The 20,118-nt window shown below is 34.3% G+C and overlaps 1 protein-coding gene across 2 annotated transcripts in view; it reads left to right on the top strand.

Annotated features, from left to right (window-relative positions):
* Nucleotides 1-20,118, top strand: part of SPAG16 (sperm associated antigen 16) — a 1,004,062-nt gene that overhangs the window by 473,005 nt on the left and 510,939 nt on the right. For both annotated transcript variants that reach the window (XM_053905193.1, XM_019446088.2), the window contains one exon: nucleotides 19,678-19,821. In XM_053905193.1, coding sequence (XP_053761168.1) covers nucleotides 19,678-19,821 — 144 coding nt within the window. The remainder of the gene's footprint in view (nucleotides 1-19,677; nucleotides 19,822-20,118) is intronic.

The following is a 20,118-nucleotide window of genomic DNA, read 5'->3' as shown; positions in this document are numbered from 1 at the left end:
AGGCAGACACAGAATCCAAAGCAGGCTCCAGGCTTGATTCCACGGACCGTGAGATCATGACCTGAGCCCAAGTGGGATGCCTAACAACTGAGCCACCCAGGCACACTGGAAGAGGTCATCTTAAAGATCGAATTTCTAAGTCTCAAATATAGCTAGGACTCGTGAGTGGAAAGAGAGGTAGCGTGTGGTTTATGGAGGAATAAGCAAGCTATCACGAGGCAGCCCTAGTGAAAACAGATAGAAAGCAATAAGGTTGAAAAGTACATTTTATGTGTTATTGTGCTTCTTTGTGGATCAGAGAATAGTGTAGTTGGATAGAAAAATACTGGAAACTAAGACCAGAAACTATAATAATAATAATTACAAATGAATAAAGATGTGCTGAGGTTTAAGTACATAGTAGGTCCTGAAATATTTCTCAGTCTGAAAACATAGCCATGCTAATGTCTCAGATTTTATGGCTCTGGTGAAGTTCATTTATTGCCAACTAATTTACCGTGGTACGTAACATTTCCATTAATTCTTGCAGTGGAAAAAAGAGTTTTGTCATTATTATTGTGCTTTGTTTTTGTTTTTAATTGATTGTTCTTAGATGGGAGACATAAACTTTTTGCCATGCCCTTCTCACTCCTAAAAATATAGCCATAAGCATGACAAATGGGGATAAGAGTAATTGATAGGTAAAGACAGACTTACGTTGGCAAGACTATTTCTTCACTTGGGAAGCTGATGGGGCACAAAAGCGGTTTGGTTGGTATTATACATACTAGTGCTAGGAAAGTAAGGGATTAACTTTCATTTTAGATCCTTGTCTACTTAATTGCTTCCCTATTTGCCTGATGGATATTAGCATTTTTTTTCAGAAGAAATTTTTTCCTTAATAAAACAAGTGAAAATAATCACCTTAATGGAAGCAGACTTAAAATTTGAAAATCACTTAACTATAACAGTAATTTGCATGGGCTTAGCATTACTCTTTTCGTGCTTATTTTTTTTACTTAAATGTTGATGTATTTTTAAGATTTCATTACTGTTCAGGTTTAAAGTAGAGTTATATTGTAAAGTTAATGAAATATAACACATCTTATTTGGTAATTGAGGACTTATTTTTTAAGTACAGAGAATGCTCTTTCTTGTAGACTGTAATTATAGGTACGTACGTTCATTGTGTCACATTATGCATGCATTATTAGACTTTCAAACCCCATAATAAATTATGTATATAACTGTTTTGGGGCTTTTGCTTAGTGGCACAAATATTTATATAACCAAAATCTAAGTTATATTTATAATAAAAATTTTCTGAAATCTCTGCATTTTTTAGTATCTAACTTCTTTTAATGGTAGGAAACAGAGAATATTTTACTAGCCAAAATGGGATGGAATAGCATTCCTAAATATTTTTAAATTCACAATTAAACATTTATGTTCATTTCCTCAGTCTTGTAAAATAGGTCTATAACATAAAACCACTTTTAATGCTAACAAAATATGAAAGCATTATAGCACTTCATATAATACATGAGTTAAGAATTGTGGGTTTTGAATAATTTTGTTCTACAGATTATAATTTTATTTCCTTAATTCGCCAAGCTTGAGAATTTTACAAAATGTAATTCTTTAATATGGAGAAGAATCTACTGGATTAGTAATACAAGTAAAGGACTAAGAACTAAACCTGAATAGTATATATTATTATTGTGGTACATATATTGTACACTTGTTTTTTGTATATTTTAAAAGTAGATTTATTCCCTTGTCAGTTTTCCCGGAATTATTGGCATTTTATTTATCTTGTTTTTGTTTTCTTTTTTTAATGATTCCTCTAATGGTAAGAAATTATATATCTATATTTTTTTACCAAAAAATTTATATATGCAACTTGTATTTAAGCATTTGACTGCATTACAGATAAGCTTACTAAAGAATTGAATTGTTAAAAATAGGAGATGGATAGATTAGGTTTAACACCTTGCTTGCCAAAGTATCATTTTGTTAACACCCAAACTAGATATTGTAGAATATCATTTCATTGAAAATGAGTTGTTAGTGTACTATGTTCATTTCTTTCTGCATTTGAATTGTGATTGAATGGGGAAATAAATGTTCCCCTGATGCTAACATGTATTTCCAGAGAAAGCTGAGAGACAAAGCTAATATACCTGAAAAAAATTCTTAAATGATTTTAAGATTATTAAAGATCCTTATACAAAATAGCACTCATTTACACTCTTGACCACTACATTCTGTTAAAGGATACTAATTTTCATGATGAGCTATGACAAAGATAGGGAAAGGATATATTGTTATAAGAGGGAATCGAAAATCAACAATTCTGTGTTACGTGTAGGCATCAGAGTACTGATCAATAATTTTGGATCTTTTGTAGCTTTTTCCCTAAAAACTAACTTGAAAGAGATCTATAGATCTCTTGGTTGTATACATATGTAGTTGTATATAGATAGGTAGGTAGGTAGATAGATAGATAGTATAGATCTCTTGGGTTGGTATAAAGCAAGAATCCAACAATCATTTTTTTTCCATTAGAGTCTACATTTCCAGTAAATTAAAACTGAAAGACTGAAAACATCTGACTTTTCCCCCTCCCTAAGCACTATATTTAAGTTTGAAGAATTCAGATATTTTGTTAAGAAATTGAAAAGATGCTTAAAATTCAATTATTATTTGGTTTAAAATTTAAAAATTAACTTGCTGAGAAATTTGAAAGTGATTCATAAGTGTGGAAATAATGAAAAAAATAATGACCACAATTTAATTGAGCACCTCATATATGACAGATGCTTTCCTAAGTGCTTTCTATGTATTTTAATTTAAATTTTATTTAATCCCTCAATATTTATGTTCTATAAATGAGGAAATAAATGTATAGACAGGTAACCCAGATTATGCATTTAAAGTATGGAATGAATACTTTATGAATGTGAATACTAATATGAATTAATATTAATATGAATACAAATTATGAATATGAATATGAATTTTAGGAGTCTTAAGAAAATTATACAAAGGAAAAGCTTTATTTCTTATATATCTCAAGACAGCTTATTTCTTAGAAGTAATTTTTAGAAACAAACTTATTTTTAGAGTTTAATATTTCATATTGTTTGAGAAATTGTTTTATGAAACTAGTTATGGAGAACCACATAATCCATAGTTACTAATCCATGTGCTTGGCCCACATTATAACCATCTACAAATCTGTAAAAGCAGCAGCAAACCTAAAAGCACAAGGCACATTAGAAGCTACCTAGGTAGGTACTTTGATGAGGATCAAATTCGGCATGCCCAAGATTATGAAAAACATGTTAAAACATGTTTAGTCTTCCTAATGCGTGTCTTTTTCTTAAGATTTGGAATTTAGAGAGCCAGTAAATGCATACCTTTTTTCCTTGGCCAACTCAAGATCTCATTGAGACCTAAACCCAGGCCTCTGAAAGATGGAGATGAAATATTAGCTTTTACTGATAAAAATTAAATTAGAGGGATATTTCGATATGTGGCCACATTCACCTTTTTACTACTCTACTCTTGCAAATAGGCTAACCTTTTGGGGCATAGATAATGCTGAGTGATAGTTGGCCCATCACACAGGGGCCTATCCTTGTAATGTACAGCACATAGGAACTGAAAAAGTGTGTTCACTACAGGCAGTGAAGAGACAGAAACTAGAAGGAACTGAGCACTATAAAGTTAACTCTTTACTCCAAAGTTTCCATGTGGCCATACAGACAAGTTTTTCCTGCATTCTCAGAAAGAGTGAGTGATGTTGTAGAGAGGGGCTAGGAGTGTAAGCTTTAAAGGAAATTCCTCATTAAAAACACAAAGCCTGGTGACAGGCTTCCTTCTAACAATATTTTATTATTTTAGTAATAATTATAATTTGATAATTTTAATTATTTTATTTACAGCCATTTGTAAAAGTTACAGATTTTTCATAGTTCAGAGCAGCCATTTTGGGTGGCAGTAACATTAGGAATAAGAAAGCTAAAACGTAAAGGTCAAGGAGCCAGCTGCCTTCTAATTGCTGTCCTCATATCTGCAGACTGTCAGAGAACAGAGAACAAGGAACACTCAGTTTGCATAAAGATTTTCTACTTCCCTTGACATTTCCAACAAGTCAGTAGCATGGCCAAATGAAACCTGAAATAATGGATGGGAAAAGTTAGGTGGGAGGACTCTCCAGTGCAAGAGTTCCAGCTCAGCCTAATTAAGATTCAAAAATCAGATGGAAAAGATGAAGGCAAAGAAGAACAAAAATTACAAGGAAATTGTGATAATTGTTGAAAATGAATGAAAATGGTGACTTCCGTTGTCTCTGATTTCTAACAAGACTGCAGGGACTTGCAGCAAAATGTTTTGGAATTTCTAACACGTAAAAAGATTATTAGGTCAAAAAAAATAATTCACATGAAATTTGAAAATCATTTTATATAATATTCACAGTATCTACCAGTTTTCAGAAAACTAAATTAAATGCTTCAGATTACAATCCAGTAACACAGGAAGTATATCTTATATTCTCCTTGTTCTGTTGGTTAATGAAATCTTGAACTCACAGTAAATAGTCAATAAATGCTAATTGATTATGGATAAGTTGTAGGCTGTAAGAAGCATAGATAATTTTTAAAATTAGGGTTTTTTTAATATTTATTTTTGAGGGAGCGTGAGTGGGGGAGGCCCAGAGAGAGAGGGGGACAGAAGATCCGAAGCAGGCTCTGTGATGACAGCAGCCAGCCAGATGTGGGGTTCTTGAACTCATGAACTGTGAGATCATGACCTGAGCCGAAGTCAGACACTCAACTGACTGAGCCACCCAGGTGCTCCTAAAATTATTTTTTAAATATTCAAAGCTATATTCAAGTTTTTACTGTCTTTACCAATGAAGGGGAAGCAATGTAATAAATAGGAAGTACTTTTTAAAAACAATTTTTAGTTATTCATCCACATGTTATATAACTGCTTGAAACTGATTTGATTTCCAAGTTAAAGGTTGTCATAGGATAATAATAAAATATTTTTGCATACATGGCAATGCAGATAAATTGAAAACAGGATCAGGTTCTCAAATATTTACTAGGTGGCCATGAAGAATGACACTGGAATTCAGCATTTTTCACAATGCATGTATAACATGGTATATATCCAAACAGAAAGTCTTTTTGGCCCTTAAGTCCAGTGACTATGACTCTAAATGCTATGATTTATACAATAGATTAAATACTTTCTCTTATTAAAACTGCCATAGAAAACAAATACATATGATAATAAATTGAAAAAAGTGTTTAAGTTGTTAATATTTTATTTTACTCTTAACCATAAGGAATACAAAATTTAATACTACAATCAAAGTTATTTATGCAAGAAATGCTTTTGTTATTTCAATAGCAGTAATTGGGGTAAATGTAAAAAGAAGCTTTTGTTTCTGATTCCATAAAAAGAATTTCTCAAATAGCACAAAGTATAAAATAATGCATCTGTGTTTGTTAGTTTTTTTTTTTTTTTATCCTAATTCAGATGGTGGCAGGGGGGAAGCCATAAGACCTCAGTGATGTACATCAATAAGTATTTAATGCTTGGGCATCTGAGATCATCATCTAGGCAAGTCTACTGTTTGTAGCTAGATGTTGGTTCTTCTAGTCTTGACTATACTTTTATGTGTGGGGGCAGCTGGTAGAAAGTGAAAATCTGGACATCTTAGTTCCACTCCATGTTTCTCTCATCCCCCATTAGGCTAAGGAAGGTACATTCTTGTCATGATGATGATAGAGGGCAGAAGAGATAGCAAGCCTAGTCTTACAAATACTCTTCAAACCTTTCCAAGTGTGCCACATTTACTAACATGTCATTGGTTACTCCCAGTCACATGGGCAGGTCTATAGTCACAGTTGGAAGAGATACTGCAAAGTTACACTGCCAAGGGACTGAACACAGGAATGAATTGTAGATACAATAGCAGTGATCTTAAAAGCTGATGTTTATCTGTGTTCCACAAAAGTAAACATTTCGTGGAGTGCCTGGGTGGCTCAGTGGGTTAAGTCTCTGACTCTTCATTTGGCTCAGGTCATGATCTCATGCTTGGTAGGATGAGGCCTGTATGGGGCTCCATGCTCTCAGCTTGGGATTCTCTCTCTCCCTCTCTCTTTCCCTCTCTCTCTCCTCAAAATGAATAAATAATACTAAAAAAAAAAAAAAAACCCAAAAAACTAAACACATTTTAGAAGATAAATAAATGTAAAATTTGAATGAAACTATTACTGTAAAGTTGCAACTATGTGAAAAGATCCAGTTTATTCTTACAGATACTTTTACTTTTATCAATGTTGCTAAAAAAAAAGTAAAAGAAAGAAAAAAACTAGTTTTAAGAGTAACTCCTAACTATATATATGTGCATGTGTGCGTGTATATACACACATACACACACGCACATACATTTATGTATGTATGTATGTAAGTATGTTGGAGCCATATATTTTCATCATGAGAATAACCGAAGGTTATTTGGGGATGATAAAAAAGCTACTTACTGTAAAACATAGTCATTAGTCAGTTAGATGATTTATGTGAGGTGAATTAATGTCTTAATTATTTTTCACAAGTGAAAATATATCAACTACCATAAATATAAAAAAAAGAACTGTTGTGGTTCTTAAAAAGGTTTAAAGCTATTTTAAAAAATTAATTTCATATATATTTTTTAGGAAAAGAGAGCTTATCAACAATCAAATATTTTTCCAATCTGATAAAACCAATTGAAAACTGTGAGAAGAAAAGATTTAGTGTGTGTATATATATATTTTTTATGTTTTATATTTATATTTTTATATTTATATTTATATAAATATATTTATATTTAAATATTTATATTTATATTTTAGTGTGTATATATGTTTATATATATATATATATATATATAAAATATGGTACAATATAAAATAATATTATGTATCTATGTATATTGCCACTAAAATTACCTGCCATAAAGGCCTAAAGAAAATTCTCTTAGAACAAGATGGACTTTAACATTTCATTGGGGAGGAAATTAAAGTATCTTGTTTTATATCCCTTTCTTTGCTTACTGTTTTTCTGACTTAATTACAGTGTTCTTGTGTGATTCAAGACTGATAAAAATCTCAAGAAAATCAGTCATGGCAAAAAGCTATGTTCCTTCTGGAATTTTGATTAATTTGACACAAAATAATATACTTATAAAATATTAATGGTTTTGTTTTCATTGAAAACAACTGATCTAAATCAGTGAGACCCCTTTATATTAAATTTAAAATATTAGAAACTATAATTTCATATTCCACGAAACAGACCAATAATGTTCTGAATTAAATTTAATTTCCTTTGTTACTTTAAGACTGTGTCACTTTCCTATTGCTGCTATAACACATTACCACAAATTTAGTGACTTAAACCAACATACATTTCTTATCTCATGGTTCTGTAGATAGAAGTCTGGGCAGGCTGACTGGGTCCTCTGCCTGGCATCTCACTGGGCTAAAATCTAAGCATCAGTAAGACCGTGCTCTTGTCTTCACTCTGAGGTGGAATCTGCTTCCAGCCTCATTCAGATAGTGGACAAAATTCAGTTCTAGATACTTATAGGACTGAGGTTCCTTTTTCCTTGCTGGCTGCCAGGGTAAGAACAATTCTCATCTTCTAGAGGTCGTCCACATTCTGTGATCCATTTTCCCCTTCCTTCAACTTCAAAGCAGATAAGGTGGATCAAATCTCATGCTTTGAATATCTCTGACTTAATTTCTGTCTCTCTTTTTTTTTTTTAATGACTGCTGTAATTAGATTAGACCCACCCTCCAGGGTACTTTTCTTACTTTAAGCATATTCCCAGACTTCAAGGATTGTTGGTTCATAACCTCCTTGAGGGCTTTCTGTATGTCATCTGAAATCAACTCCCATACTCAGAGTTCAGGAAGAGACTGAAGAAAGAGGCAACCCCCTCCCGGTTGGTAGTTGTTTTAATAATCAAGGAAACTTAACATACAAGCCTTGTCTTCGGTGGTGGCAATACGAATAGATCCCTGAGCCCACCTGCCAAATCTTAAAAGTTTATATAGAGGACTTAACTGGGTTCAGTCATGTATATCATGCAGATATTCTCCACACCACATCACTATCTCAAGGCCATGCCCTTGGAGCAGCCTCTGGTAACAGGAAAGACAAACAGAACCCACATTCCAAGGACAGGAGAGGGAGTGAGGAGGCTATGACTGCCCGAGCTCAGCTCATGGGTCAACCAACTCTCATGTCTTTTGAATGACCCCCCCTTCCAGACATGGACATCTTTAGGAGATAATTCTGTTTACAAGAACTCACTAAATATCTACTATGTGAGAAAGAGCTGCCAAAACTATTTAAAATAAGAATTGGAATAGTTAATTTTATTGAACACCAGGAACTGCACTAAGCACTATTTATGAATTGTTTCATCTAATCTCCTATATGAGCTAAAGGCACTTATTATTCCTATTTTAAGGAACAGGAAACCAAGGCTTAGGTATCCTCCAAGTGCTAAGTTGAGTAACACAGACCACAACCTTTAGAGTAACTGCTATGTAGAGCTCCATTGCTTAAACTATTGCTGTGATTGTCTTAACCAAAAAAGAAAATTATCATAACATATGAAATTCCTTCTATCTCTGTCAAACTAATAACATGCTATAACAAAATAATTTCCTTTTGCCAAAATGTTCTAGAATAATAACGATTATTTTTTAATTTTTTTAATGTTTATTTATTTTTGGGAGAGAAAAAGAGAGAGCGCAAGAGAGTCAGAGTGCGAGCAGGGGAGGAGCAGAGAGAGAGGGAGTCACAGAATCTGAAGCAGGGACCAGGCTCCAAGCTGTCAGTGCAAAGCCCAACGTGGGGCTGGAACCCACAAACTGAGATCATGACCTGAGCCGAAGTCAGACATTAAACCAACTGAGCCACACACGTGCCCCAAATAAGAATGATTGTTATTAACACATTTGCAACTTTGTGTTTAGAACTGCCAGTGCCTAACTTGACCTAAAATAAAGTATTTCTCATGATTATCTGCCCACATCATTCTTTTCTGCCCTTCAGTTTGAAATTTGCTTTATTGCATTAGCAATATTGATAAAGATGTGGGGGAGGGGCATGGAAGCAGCTGAGCTGTTGTAGAAGAGGATGGAAATATATATAATAAGTGAAGTTATTAAATCAGGTGAAATTTTACAGGTCACTGAAAACTTAGATTGAGAAAAGATAAAGCAGAGTGCTCAAGCACACAAAACCTTAGCCTCAGCATTCTTATACCTACATGATTGAGGTAAAGTGGAAAACAACACACAGGAGGAAGCTTGAACAAGAAGGATTGAGGGCTTGATAAACACTGCAGCAAACACCTACCACCTCTCCTGGTTGCTCTTATAGTGAGATTCTTTTCCTTGCTAAGGATTACATAAATAAAATGTTCAAATGTAAGTTGTATATTCACACCCACATGCCTGCACATGCATGTGCACACACACAATGCAAAAAGTAACTGAAAGCAGAGCCATATGGTATAGGGAAGCTTTGAAAAATTTTAAGAGGGTCTCTGCTGCAGATGTTAAATATGCATATGGAAAGTAATTTGAGTTATTTATAAAAGGAGGTTCAATTAAGCTGTATCCTTCAGATAATTGGGAATGGTACATACCTTTATTTCTCCCACGAATTGGTAGAAGTAAAAATAGATAATATATCATGGAATTGAATATGCAGTTGTTCCTGTTCTTTTTATATATATTATATATATTATATATAAATATATATATAATATATAGGCCATATATATATATATGATATAATATATAAATTGCGTATAATATATAATTATATTATTTATATATAATATAATATGTAAATTATATATATATATACACACACACATATATATATAATTTTATAGAGAGAAAGCAGGAGAGAGGACAGAGGGAGAGAGAGGGAGAGAGAGAGAGAGAGAGAGAGAGAGAGAGAGAATCCCAAGCAGGCTCCATGCTCAGTGTGGAGCTCCACAAAGGGCTTGATCCCACAACCCTGGGATCATGACCTGAAATCAAGAGTCTGATGCTTAACTGACTGAGCCACCCAGGAGCCCCCAGTTGCTCCTGTTCTGACTGTAATATTGATCTGACTGTAAACAGAAACTCCAGTGCTTACCTGAGATTCTAGCAGGTTGCTGCTTGGATTGCTCTCTCTGTCCCCTTTTCTTACCCAAAGTGGGTAGTTAGGAAAAGAACAACTAGCCAATATACCCCTCTTCATTTCTGTCTCTCTCACATGGAGAGGAAGGAAGATGTCAGTAGCATTTACAACCTAGAGGCGAATTCATATGGATAAAAGATAAAACAGCACCCTACTGCATGGCAAATTATCAAGACACATTTCCTGTCGGTTTCTTGCTTTTCTAAATCTGTCATTGTTCGGACCTGTAGGGTTTAAGTCCAACCATCTTATGTGTTTACCAGTTCTCACTTTGGCCCAGTTGGCCACCTAATTCCACCCCGTGAACTTAATTTTTCATTGTATTCATCAATTCTGGTCGCCAACCCTGAACTTAATTTGTTTGTGATTTTTAAATAGCTTTAGTGAGATGTTTTTGTAGCTGAGTTTTACTCCTGTCCCTTCTTCCTTCCACATTCACTGGGAAGATCAGGGGCTCACTCATGGCAGCTCCAGCTTCCCCTCGAACATCCTCAGCTACATACAGTGAGTGCCACACTAGGAAATTAGTGCCATTTCTTGTCCCCATCAGTCCTGCTGCATGGACTCTGACACAAATGGGCCAGGGTGATATAAACACAGTCTTAAGACACTTTTTAATATAGAATTTGATATTCAGAATGATCTCTATAATTTATGATAATCTCAACATGTTCCTTAAATTCCAAAACATATTTGTAAAAAAGTGCTAAACTTTACTATTTCTCAAAAATAAAACAATCAAAAATATTTAATTTTGGCTTTCTAATTTATTTATCAAATATGTACCAAAAATAGAGCTGGTAGTGAAACATCATTACAACCCTCACATTGGCTTGGTGGTTTCTAATAAATTGGGCCAAATTCAGAACAGAATTCTGTACTATAGCATGTAAATTTACCTTAATTCCATATCTTAAGTAGTAATACTCCCAATTATTCCTAGATTATATATCTCAGTCATATTTTTAAATATTCTCCTGGAAAAGAGATTTCATGATAGAGCTCTTACTGTGGGGATGTTTGACTTTAGCTTAAAAAAGCATCTATTCTATGTCACTATTATACTAAGATGTGGAATGGAAAATTTTTATATTCATAGCTACAAAGGGTTCTTGTAAATTGCTGAAACATGAAATAACCAAATAAACTTTATTATTGAAATGGGTTTCTTAAGAACATAAATGTGTAATGTAACTTTCAAACCTGTTAAACCATAAAGAACTACAGTGATTTCATAACATGAAGCACAGTGTGTATAAAACTATGTAGCATAAAATGTTCAGCTGCTAAAGTAACAGGAAGGTTCCAGGAGATATTTTCATAAATCTGAAAACAGTTAAACTGTTTTGATGATCTTCCTCCTTCCATTTACCTGAATAGCTAGTCCTGGCTTCATTTGTCTTTGGAGTTTATACATTTAATTTAGTTGAGTATGTATTTTGAAATGGTCTTTCATATAGTAGAAACTTCAGAAAGCTCTAGAGAAAATTGAATGATATTATTCAGATTAAGAGTATCCTTTTCTAAGTTTTGTTTTATTTGATAAATAAAACAAGAATAAAGTGAAGGAGACCGAATAAATGATATCACATTTTTATGTGAGGATGACTTTTGTTCAGGGCCACTGGTCCCCAGGTCTTAAGAATTTTCATTTCAAAGACAATTGGGAAATGGCATCATTTATGCATTCGCGAGAGTGGGAGCTTCCCCACCCCGTGAAACAGAGACATCCAGTTGTGTAGATGAGGCCACAGTACATTTTGAAAAATTATTAGATAGCATATTTGCATATATGCTGACTTTTCATAAGTGACTTTGAGTTGATTGTTAATGAAAAATCTTTACCTTTGCGTGTGTATTTGGAGATTTTTGTCATATTAAAATACAAATCTATAAATCTCAATGGAGTGTTTATATTAGTATATAGACATTAGTATAACAAAATTAAGATTACTCTTATTTATAAGTATGGAGTTGGTTTAATTTATTTAGGACTTTACCTGAAATTTATTTAACTTGAAAACTCTTCGTAGAAAACTTATTACATCTGAAATTAAAGAAAACGTATTTTAAAAATACACATTTGTGCTATGCAATTCAAAGAAAACAAAGATTTTGGGAAAGTTGTATGGAACTGCTTCTTTGCATGAAGTGAGAAAAGCCAAATAATTTGTATCTTGTTAAAAAGGATTTGGTTTAGTTTATCAACTGCTTATATGGATGAATGTTAAGATGTTACATAAGTTGTGTGTAAATTTGTTCTTTTTATATTTGGCCTTTTGAGTATCTACTGTGTAATCTAAGTCACTGCTTAAGGCCTTTCCCCACTGATGACCCTGAACACACATCCAGTCTTCCTTGCCTCACCTGTTGATGGTTGGATTAGCATTACCAGCCAGATAGCAGGACAAAGAAAAAACTATTTACTCCAAATTTACTGTAAATATAATGTATACACAATGTTTGCAAGAACATCGAACAGAAAATTAAAATAAAAAGGAGGGGTTAGCCTTTCTGACTACCATTCAGGGCATTATTAATAAGTCTGTAAACTGTGACAATGCCCACCTATTTAGTAAAAATAAAAGGAAGTGCTACTTTCCAGATCTTGACGATATAAATCCTACTTAGCTTTGAATAAAATCTGTAGTATCACAATTTTTAAATTTAAAGTGACAGAGAAGTATTAATATTTAATACTTCACATTTCCTTCATTGAATTCTAAAAATGAATGTGACCTGATACCTTATTTTGACAGATTTCTAATTATTTTGTTTTGTGCATACATATGTTTTATGAGTTGTATTCCATTTTACTTTGGCACTTTTTAAAGTACACTTAATTTATTTAATATTTTTTATTGGTGAGAACAACTTTGAGCTGACACTTCCTAAAGACAATGATGAAAATCTTAGTAAGCTAAAGTGACATCTGTCATAGTAATGAGAAGCTATATGTTAAATGGATTTACAGCCATTATTCTTAGGTTACTGCTGTACAGCTCTAGCTAAATGTCCTGGTTTCTTCTCTTGCTCTGCACTTTCTCATTTTCCATGTAGCAGCTAGAGATCTTTTAAATACTTACCATTTATATACCATTCTCCTACTTAAATGATCTTGTGATAAATTTCGGTCTTCTTTTCTCAACCTATGATGCCCTACATGATCTGATCTTTGTCTTTCTACGGTTCCTCATCCATCCTCAACACAGCCCTCCTTGCCTGCTCCAGCAGTCCCCCTGGTCTTCTTTCCCTTGAGTACACCAATTTCTTTTAGCCATTGTGCTTTTACATGCGCAGTCACCTGTACCTGAAATCACCTGCCCCTATATCATCCTAAAGATGCTTCTTCCTTCTTGCCATTCTGATGTTAGCTAGCATGTCATATCTTCAAGGAGTACTCCCCTAACCACTTCATCAAAAATAACACACCCCCTCAATCATTTCCACATCACTTTGTGTTTTTCTTATACTTGAATCATTTTGTTCAGTTATTATATTGCTGCTATTTGTTTCCCTCCATTCATATGTAAATGAGTGAAATGATGAGGGTGATGCCCCTGTCTGTTTTGCATACTGCATCATAGGCTCATGATACATATTTGTCGAAATAATGAAAAAAAGTCGCATGTTAGAGTGCTTTGTAAATCTCGATGCATATCCAATTATAAGATGCAATTATTAGCTAAGCAAGGAGACAAGTCTTTTATATATACTTGTCTGGGTAAGCTGGATAAAAACATATGTTATGTGTGAGGGTGTGCTGTCACCAAGGATAAGTAGCTAAGTGGTCACCTAAAGTTTATGGGGCACACATTTTGATATCGATTCATTTTCAAACTACTGTGCATCTTCTGTGTTGGAAATAATTAGAGCCTGTGAACTGAAGTGAAGGAAACATTTACAATGCTGAATAACCCAAAGTGAAGACAGGGGTATCTAATTAGTCTTTCTTGTGACAATCTTTTTTTTTGGATTAGTATTCTTCTCTTTGAAAAGTCTAACAGCGGTGCTTATGTCACTGACTCTACTGATAATTAATAGTGTTCGCCATACACCTACACATATTCCTTCCAAAATATTCTTGTGTAATGCCACTACTGGAAAGAACAATTTCAATTAGAGAGGAGAGCTTTTGAAGTATATATCATGTGGTCTATTATAAGGAATATGTCCTTTTGTAAAATAAAAATCTCTCATAGAACATAATAGTTTATGTAACTTGCCTGGGGTATTGTTTAACAAAACATTTTATGGATGCTTCATCAGGACATGACTTGATAAAGAAGCAGAACTAGCATTCATCCACATTTTCTTTTTTTAAATCCCTAAGATGTTTTCCTGTACTATTTCCACCCTAGTCACAAGCTTATTAACTTGGGAATGAGATGACAGGGCCTTTGTCTTTGAATCTTGTAATTATAATTAATAGTAAGTTAAAGGGAAGCAGAAAGCTTATATTCAAAGTTTAAAGTAAAATGACTTTGTGGCACTTAGGGCAGGTGCCAGGAAGATATTCAGTAAGAGCTCATTATTCTTATTAATTAGAACTTCAGGAAGACATCTTTGAGAAGCAAAGTCATTTTATGGTTACAAGAGGGACACCTCTATTTGTGGACCGAACTTGGGGAGAGGAACTGTGCTGTTCTCATCTCAGGAGGTCTATGACCTAGCAGAGGCTTTGCTCGATGGTCCACAACTACTTTGTCTCAGTTGTATACATGACAGGAATAGGAGGCAGCGTATACATACTGTCCACTGTTTCCCTCAATGCATTTCTTAAAATCATATCATAAAATAAACAACCACAGAACTTCTTTAGGTTTACCTGTGAAAGTATTATGTTTGGGACCTGCCTTTTTACCAGACGATTCGACATCAAATAAAGCCCAGCAGTGACCAATGTCTGTCAAACCACATGGAAACATCATTTATCTCTAAATATCTACAATTTGAAGTATTAAATTTACTACCCATGTTCTTTAAAAGAAGCATGTATCGTTTATAGAAGTTAACTGCACGGAGGGCCAGGTTACAATGAAATTCAGTGGTGTTGAATAATATAATAGCTAACATTTATGGACAGCCAACTATGTTCAGATATTGTTTCAACCACTTTACATATACCAGCTTCTTTTCTCCTCACAACACCTCTATGAATGAGTTTTATTTTTCCTTTTCACAAATATGGAAACTGAGGCTGAGAAGTTATACAAAGTAATTAGCTATTAAGTTGTAGGCCAATATTCAAGCTAGGCATGCTGGCCTCAGTGACTCTGTGCTGTGGTAACGTTCACTAAGGTTTCATTACTTTTTTACCACTACTCTAAGTCCTGTACATGTATTTACTTATTTAATTCTCAAAAAAACCTCTGAGGTCTGTATCATATTCTTCCCATTTTTCAGATGAGGAAGCTGAGGAAAAGGCTAGTGAAGTGATTTATCTAAAGATGCCTAGCAAGTAAACACTGGAGTAAGAGTTCAAACTCACATCTTACTCTGGAGCCCACACTCTTAAATACTCTATGCCATGGTTTCTGCTTCTGTTGTCATCAAAAAAGGAAAAGGCAGCTGAGGTTCTGAGCTCACTCTACTGAGAGACTTGGACTCTGGAGACATTCTGTTCATATGCATGTCCTCACTCTGTCACTTGCTGGCTTCATGACCTTAAGCAGATCACTTAACCTGTATGTGCCCCAGTTCTACAATCTGCAAGATGGGTATAATAGTAGACCTAACTCACAGGGATATTATGACCACTAAGTGAGTTAATGTTTGTAAGTTTCTAATCAGGAACCTACTCCTATAAAGTGTTCATTATTTCTCCTATTCTTCAACTTCCTGAAAAGACTGATTCAGAGATAAGCAAAATGATAAAAGTTGAGGCCTGAATATACTGGGGAAATTCTCAGTGAAATAAAAGTCTATGGAATCAACGCTTACTAAATATCCTTCTACATTTTCCTTTACGGAGTGCTTATGGAAATAGGTGGATAAAAATTCTGTGCCCTCTGAAACCTTGAAGTACATACAAGGCTCATAAAATTAACACCAGAGAATAAGATCTTTCAGAAAGATCTTATTAAGTGCAACATACAATTAATCAGCACAGAAGCTTTATGCAGACAGGAAGTTAGCGAATGCTACTCACCTGGTTTTCCCTACAGCAGCAGAGCACTTTAGTTGTAAAGGGTGGGGTCCACTACAGCCTTTAAGACACTCAGAGGTCAAGGGGCACCTGGGTGTCTCAGTCAGTAAGCATCGAACGTTGGCTCAGGAAATGATCTCACAGTTCATGGGTTTAAGCCCTGCATCAAGCTCAGTGCTGACACCTCAGAGCCTGGAGTCTGCTTCAGATTCTGTGTCTCCCTTTCTCTCTGCCCCCCCTACTTGCTTTCTAGCTTTCTCTCTCTCTCAAAACTAAAGAAACATAACAAAAAAAAAAAAGACACTGAGAGGTTAAGTGGTACCCAGCTCTGATATATACATTGATAATTCCTAGATGTGTTCTTCAATTCTATTAATAGGGACTAAATAACTTAAGCATTTATGTGAAATAATAATATCTCCAATCTCTATAATGAGAATTTATCGATGTTTATAATATACACATATAAATAATAAACTATGAAAGACTGATACTAGGTAGAAGTAGCTAAAATCATGAGCTCCAAAGTGAGGCTGTCCTGAGTTCAAAGTCAGCCTCCATCCATTACCACATGTGAACTTAAGCAATTTATATAATATCCCAATCTCTGTTTACTTAGTCACAAAATAACAAAACTAATTGTTAATAACTCAGATACTTGACAAGCATTTATTGAGTAGCTACTTTGTACCAGCCATTGTTGGGTATGAGTATACAGCAAGTATACAGCAAATGGACAGACCTAAACCACTCCTCTCCTGAACTTTCATTGAACTTGTAAGGATACAAAAACATACCATTTCTGGTGTATGTTCAATTTTCAAACAATACTAGATATCATTGCTTTTAATTGACAATGAAGAGGAAGAGGAGGAAGATTTCAGATACCAGTGCCTCACTGCAGAGTTGACAATAACACTGAATTTAGGTACCTTGGGAAATATTTCTGGTCCATGGCCCTTAACTTGTGTTCCCAATCTTGATCTTCTCCCATATGGAGTGATCTGAATTGGGATTTGCTAATTTTCATAGGGGGTCTTTATCACTATGACCCAGTATTTGCTGGTATACTTATTCAGTGACTAATTCAATAACAAGTATTGATTGATTGGTTGTGATGAAAGCATTCTCTTCTGTATATGCTGGGTATAGTTCTCTTCACTTAAAAACTCTTTCATGAATGAATTAAAATATATTCTTTAAATAATAAAATATTAGTTTCTTGACTGAAATTTGTCCAGAATGATTATAAGAAAACTCATTTATAGATAGAGATATTAAAAAAAAAAAGAGTCCGTGTTAGAAAAGAATTACATGAACAAAGAAGCCTGAGAGTGTGATAACTAGGATAAGACCATGTGAAGTAGAAGTGGATGTTATAGATGGTTTGGAGGAGGCCCCAAATTAGAAGAGATCAGGAAGAGCCTGGAAAAAAACACTTTCAAGACTGATTAGCTACCAATGAGTTTGTTTATATTTTTTTCCTTAACTTCTACAAATAGCTCCCCTCACAAAAGTCATTTTGGAAACTTATCTTTCAAAGTCTGTAAAGACATCAGTGATTTTAGTTATCTTACTTAAAGAGGGTAATTTATCATCTAGTCAAGTGTGCATGTGTCTGCCAGGAAAACTGTGAGCCAACATATATCATACTCAGTAGCTTCAAGGATTTGGTTTTCCTTCTTCTGTGTGTTTGAATATAGAATTTATTTCAATCTGGCCTTTTTTTACCTCTCATCATATTTTTCTTCTAATTAAGTTCTATAAATGTATCCTCTACCCCATTTGAGCTGTAATAAATTCCTTTCCTGAGTTGGTCTTCTGAAAGTCACAAACTAACATTGTGATGAATTGCAAAATGGCTAATTTCCCTTTTGTGTTTATTTTGAGCAACAGAATGCTGGGGAAAAATAGGGTCTCACTAGAAAGAGGGTCCTGGTCATAGTGCTTACATGCCTGTAAGTTGATTATTTCCAACATTGACTGACCCCAGCAGATTTCCAAAACTATATAGATCTAATGTGAGAACATAAGTTTCCAGCCTCAAATTCTGGGATTTTAATCGTATTACTGGAAGGGATCTATGATGAGGAATGTTTTGCTCTCATGTAAGCCCTGGAGTTAATGATGGTAGGTTGTGGACTGAGACCATGATGTCATTAGGAAAGCAATTTCCTAAAGTCTACATTGCAGAAGAGAGAAACATGACCATTCATAGAATGGACTGTGGGAGGAGTGAATGTGTAATTTTTATTTTTTAAAGTCGTTTTTTGTTTTATTTCACTATATAGGCAAGTAAATGAATTATGTCTTTGATTTGAGATGACTATGTTGAAATTGAACAATTTGTTGGTAATATATTGGCTAAAATTTTAATAGGTGCTTAACATTGGGCACATTTGTTCCTATTACATTGTAAAGCATAGATGAAACTCTATATAAATAAGATTAAAACATTGCCATAGATAAAATATCAGGCATTAACCTTGTAGACTCTTGATTTTAGAATGGTTTAACTCCAATATTTAAATAGCCACAATGATCATAGCCCAGTTCAAATAATACTGCTTAATGTGTTAATCATTAATTTTACATACTTCTTTCTCATTTCCCTCTATGCCTTTATAGAGTGGGAATTGCCTTATGCATCCTGAATTCATTACCGTAATTTGTGTACTGTGCATTGACTGAAGCCAATTTAAGTGGCATATTAACACAGAATTTGAGCTTCTTTGCTTTGTGTAGATAGTGGGCCATGGAGTTAATGTTTCATTTATAGTATTTGTTATAGAGCTGTGATAATGTGGTTATGATTCATGATCTCTTCCTGGATAATGTCTGATTTAAGATACACTGTAGTCTGAAAAGATTCTTGATTTTCTATAATAAGCATGCCTACTGGTTCAAATATCCTAACGCCAAATTATCATTGGCATAACTTTTCCTCCATAAAAGAAAAATCAGAATTATTATGTTCAAGTCAGGATTAAGACAGGAACATCATCTAAACCAATCATCTTATTTTACAAATGAGGAATCTGAGATCCAGTGAAGTTTGTTAGGTTGATGGTGATCGTGAGAGCCATCACCAAGAAGTGGAACCTGGCTCTTTTGACTTCTGAAATAGTACTCTGTGAGCAGTCCTGTGGTCCTGCTTTGCTGAAATGCGATTGTTTGTTGTTGTTTATCTACTGTTGTTTTGTTTATTCAAAATGTGGAACAGTTTGCTGTTATCGCCTCATAACTCTCTTCTCTTATCTCTCCCTGTGCAGCATCGTCATGCACCCCTGCAAAGACATCCTAATCTCCTGTGGGGAGGACCGCCTCTGGAAGGTGGTGGGACTACCCAAAGGCAACGTGCTTCTCACAGGATTTGGCCACACTGACTGGCTTTCTGACTGTTGCTTCCATCCCAGGTCAGTGCACACAATTCCCTGAACCTGTCTACTCTCTCTAGGAATGCACTTGTTTACTCTGCTTCTATCACTCTCCTGTTTTTTTTTTCTTTTAACTACTTTATTTAAGTATGAATGACATACAAAAAAAAATGTACAAAGTTAATGTAAGCAACTTGGTAAGTTTGAAGATAAATATACATCTTTGAAATCACCACCACAATCTATGCCATAAACATAATCTATCATCTCCAAAAGTTTCCTCCTATCTGCGCTATTATTAGTATTTATTATAAAATAATTCATGTAATGTATACC

This window comes from Panthera pardus, unplaced genomic scaffold, assembly GCF_024362965.1.
Source record: "Panthera pardus isolate Hobbes unplaced genomic scaffold, ASM2436296v1 HiC_scaffold_10, whole genome shotgun sequence".
In the NCBI taxonomy this organism is placed as follows: Eukaryota; Metazoa; Chordata; class Mammalia; order Carnivora; family Felidae; genus Panthera; species Panthera pardus.
This window is presented reverse-complemented; position numbering and strand designations above follow the sequence as displayed.